General features: G+C 40.9%; 1 protein-coding gene across 1 annotated transcript in view; it reads left to right on the top strand.

Moving 5' to 3' along the window:
• SYNJ2BP (synaptojanin 2 binding protein) overlaps positions 1–1,702 on the top strand; it is an 8,593-nt gene extending 6,891 nt beyond the window's left edge. The window contains exons 3-4 of the mRNA XM_029087414.1: positions 427–522; positions 1,562–1,702. Of these exons, the coding sequence (XP_028943247.1) occupies positions 427–522; positions 1,562–1,702 (237 nt within the window). The remainder of the gene's footprint in view (positions 1–426; positions 523–1,561) is intronic.
• The last annotated feature ends 2,353 nt before the right edge of the window (positions 1,703–4,055 follow it).

The following is a 4,055-nucleotide window of genomic DNA, read 5'->3' as shown; positions in this document are numbered from 1 at the left end:
CACTCTTTCAAACAGAAAGGTTTCAAAGGTAGACGAGTAGAGGGAACAATGTGGGAAAGAGACTGATAATAAGAACTTTGCTGTAGCTGCTCTTTTATTTTCATTAGCTGTCAGAATTACACCTTTGTTTTGATTGCAGTGAAGCAACAGCATAAGAAGCTGCTATTGACAGAAATGGCATCTTATATTCTGATTTTACTTCTAGGTAGTTTTTTTTCAGTACCTCAATTTTTTGGCTTAGAGTTTCTAATGTTATCTCTCAACATATAAAAATACATCCATTATATGAATGGATGAGTATGGATCTTGCTGATTATGTGAAAGATTTTTTTTTTTTAATCTCCTATCCTTCGTATGTTAGCCTACATCATTAAAAATTTACTTTTTGCCCTTTAATAACTGGTTCTCCTTTTGCTTTTTTGCTAGGTCAATGGCAGAGACTTGAAGGATTTGCGGCACAAGGATGCTGTGGAACTGTTCAGGAGTGCTGGCTATGACGTGTCCCTGAAAATTCAGCGCAGGGTATGTTTTACCCATTTCTCAGGGTAATTTCTTGCTCAGTTTAGACTGGTTTCTATGATTGATAGCTCTCTGTTCATGAGGCAGAAAAATACTGTGTTCCAAGTGTTCAGTGTGAATTATGCATATAAAGATTTTGTTTGAACTGTGGCCTTCTCTAGTTGATCACAGCTGTAATCATCTGTGCATTACTTGTTTGTAACAGTATCAGTGAAGAGCTGAGTTTGGAGAAGTCCCAGGGTCTTTGTTTTGCTGAAGTATGATGTGTTTTCTCACAGATCTCCTTTCTTGGAGGCAAAGGTTTTTCTGTGAAGACAGAATCTCAGGTTCTCCAGTTTTGTTTCAGAGGCTGAAATCTTACTGGAGACAAAACTCCCCTGTTGTTTCAAAGGTCATCACTCATGTTAATCCTGAGAAGTGTGTGCAGCTCACCACAAAGGAACAAATGTGGGCTGCTATAGTTCAAATATTCTAGCACCTTTTTGGCTATAGAAAGAGAGGAATCCCTAATCCACTGTGGTCACTTGAACATCCCTGGCTAGCACTGAAGTTGATGAAGGAAACCTGAGCGGCCTGATGCATTGGTGGTGGGAAGAGGTGGGTTAAGGTCCCTTTTCTACTCCCTTAATAAAAGGAGTAAATCTTCTGGACCAGTGTACAGGGCAGATAAGGGGGAAAAAAATTAAAAAATTAGTGATATCCTTTGACTGGTAAAGACACCAAGAAATGGCATGGTGGGAAGTGCATCAATGGATGACTGGGTATGTGTGTTATTGCTTCTGCTCTGTGAGATGTACCCTGCTCCTGCTGTTACAGTCCTAGTTTACGAAGTAGCAGAGAAACATGAGGGTGTCAGGTAGTGACTGGGTACCTTGCAGTAATGCTCAGTCCATCCAAAGCCATTCTAACCCTCCCAAGTGTGGAGTGTACAGGTACCTGGGGAAACCATATTGCACATCCTTACAGAACCACCTGGTCCTGACACAGAACTGGGGACTCTCCTGTGATGGGCTCTGACACAAATACTTTTTTTCCCTTGTAGTTGCAGCCACAAAATGGCCCTGTGGGTCATCGAGGCGATGGAGAATCAGGTGGGCTTCCTCTAGCAGCCATTCTTGTGCCAGGCCTGGCACTTGCTGCAGCAGCAGTTTGGATCTTGCTGAGGTATCGACAGCGGATGTGAAGAGTTCATGTTTTGGATATCACTGCATATTTTACACAGCTATGATGTAATTTAAGGATAGAGAATCAACGATCTTACACGGACTGATGTAAAAAAGGATTATTGCCTATTATAAAGCTGCTGCTGCTGCTCTTTTTATATCTATTTTGTTGGAGGGTGGATGGAAGCAGAGAGGAAAAGAGGAAGGGAGATGACTGATGTATAGAGGGGGATAGCTCTGTTTTTGATGAATCTGAGGAGTTTTTGCCATCCCCCTCTATTTTGCACCATGAACTTTCAGACACATCTGTGCCATGTTTTAAGATGTGACTTTTGGTTAAAGGGGTGGAGGTTGGGGTGGTTTTAAATCACAAACATTTACTAGAGGCTTTGTCTTGTTTCCACTGAGTTTTTCTTGAAAAAAATGATCCCTGTCAGGACCATGAATAAAGAGAAGCAATATGGAAGATATATTATTTTTTCCATTGAATTTTTGTTGGTTGTTGTTAAATAAATGCCTTAAGAAAAATGTATAAAACTGAACCTGTGGTTTCACAAGTAAAATCATCAGTGTAGCTGCTGATTTCACAGTAATATGCAATATTGATGAGGTATTCTACCAGTTCTGGAAAGACAGAAGATAGCCTGCTGCTAGAAAAAGACTTGGATTGTCAGAATGACTGCTGATTCTTGGGTCAGAGTTGTAACAGAAAGCTTTACCCAAAATGGAAATACTGGAGAGAGACAGGCAGACAACTGAATTGCAAGGGTAAGCAGAGGCAAGAGATCTGGGCATGCTGAAGCTTTAGAAGAGCCTTTAAATAAGTAATGAAGCAATAGTCCTTCCATCCGTGAAGTGGGTTGAATTCTGCATCAGGTTAAAAGTCTATTTAGGGGTTTATTTTTTGCATGGGGAGTACTTTAGATAAAGTTTTCTGTAGCAGCTAACTTGCTTTCTCCAGTCAGAAAATCTTATGATTGAAAGGGGAAGCCGAGAGCAGGCTGGGATCGTTCTGGCTATGCTATTGCTTATTTGTGAAGACTGATGTGATGTTCAGGGAGATAGACTGGCAGGTCTATCCAGGCTAAGGCTTAGCGAGTAAAACCAAAGAGAGAGACCGTTGCTCTGGAGAGCATGTTGCTGAATCTACCTGCAGGGTCTCATCTTCTCAATGTGATTTGCGTGGCTTTAAATGCCCCAGCTGACATGAGCTCTGTGGGGTAAGACTGTTTCTCTTGTCTCCAACTCTTGTCTCAATGTGTTTTGTTGTTTTTGTAAAAGCAAAGCAAAATGTGTGGTCTGGTCTGTATAATGGTTAAAAAAAAAAAAAATCATATATACAATATATGTTTTCAAACAAAGTAAAAACTGGTGTCTTGGTGCTTTACTTATCTCTGTTCTTTATTATTCTAGCAGGACATTGGTGATGTATTTGGAATTGCGTGTTTGCTGCAGGCTGTATTCCTGCCATCTGCTGGAGACAGGAATGGTATGCTGTTGTACATGACATTTCTAAATCACCATGGAGCTTCAGAGCACTTAGACACATGAAATCTTGCTTTGGCCTATTAACTGCTCTAGTGTGAGATGAAGAAGAAACAAGGAGGAATTTTGCTCAGTGTTTTTAGGGGACTTTGGGAACAGACTTGAGGTTTCTTGAACATATGTTGGTGTTGGATGGCCTGGACTGATGCATGCAGTGACTTGCCTTGGCCTGGAAACCAGTTATGCCTGATAGCCTAAGGACTGCTGTTTGAAACAGATCTTTGCAGATGCAGCATGAACCAGCTTGCTTGTCTGTAACCTCCTCTGACTATTTGGCAGTGGTGTCCATGTGGAGCACATGCATGTATTAAGATGGACGATTAGAGCTTCATGCTGTGGTATCCCAGCCATCAGAATAAAGATACATAGAGTAAGAAAAAGGTCTGTCTGGGACAAACCTCTTCTTAGCTCTTGGTTGAGTCAAGTTTCTGTTAGAGAGAGTATGTGGAACAGGCTAGGAGGATGAGGATTTGCAGAAGGGAGTGGCTAGTTTTACTCATTTCCTATTGAAGTGAGCAGAGAAAGCAAAGCCCTTGGGTGTTTTTGTATTTTTTTACCTTTCAGCTTTGCGATTTTGATACTGTTCAGACACGATAATTGGCTGTGTTGCATGCAGTTTAATACGGGGGAGGGTTATATCTAATGCCCAGATAATTGATGTGGTTTACTGAGCAAGAAAAGGCCCTTCTGGTGCATACTGTTCCTTTGGATTTCTTTTCACAATTACTGAATAATTTTAATACCACAGTATTAACTCAGTGGCTTTTCCAGAATTCTGAATAGTAGTTTTTACTCTGAATTTAAGCCTTCCAGTCTAACCCTTAGGAA

Source organism: Antrostomus carolinensis, unplaced genomic scaffold (assembly GCF_000700745.2).
Source record: "Antrostomus carolinensis isolate BGI_N321 unplaced genomic scaffold, ASM70074v2 scaffold8541, whole genome shotgun sequence".
Taxonomy (NCBI): Eukaryota; Metazoa; Chordata; class Aves; order Caprimulgiformes; family Caprimulgidae; genus Antrostomus; species Antrostomus carolinensis.
The sequence above is the reverse complement of the archived record's forward strand: the minus strand, read 5'-3'. Positions and strand labels throughout refer to the sequence as shown.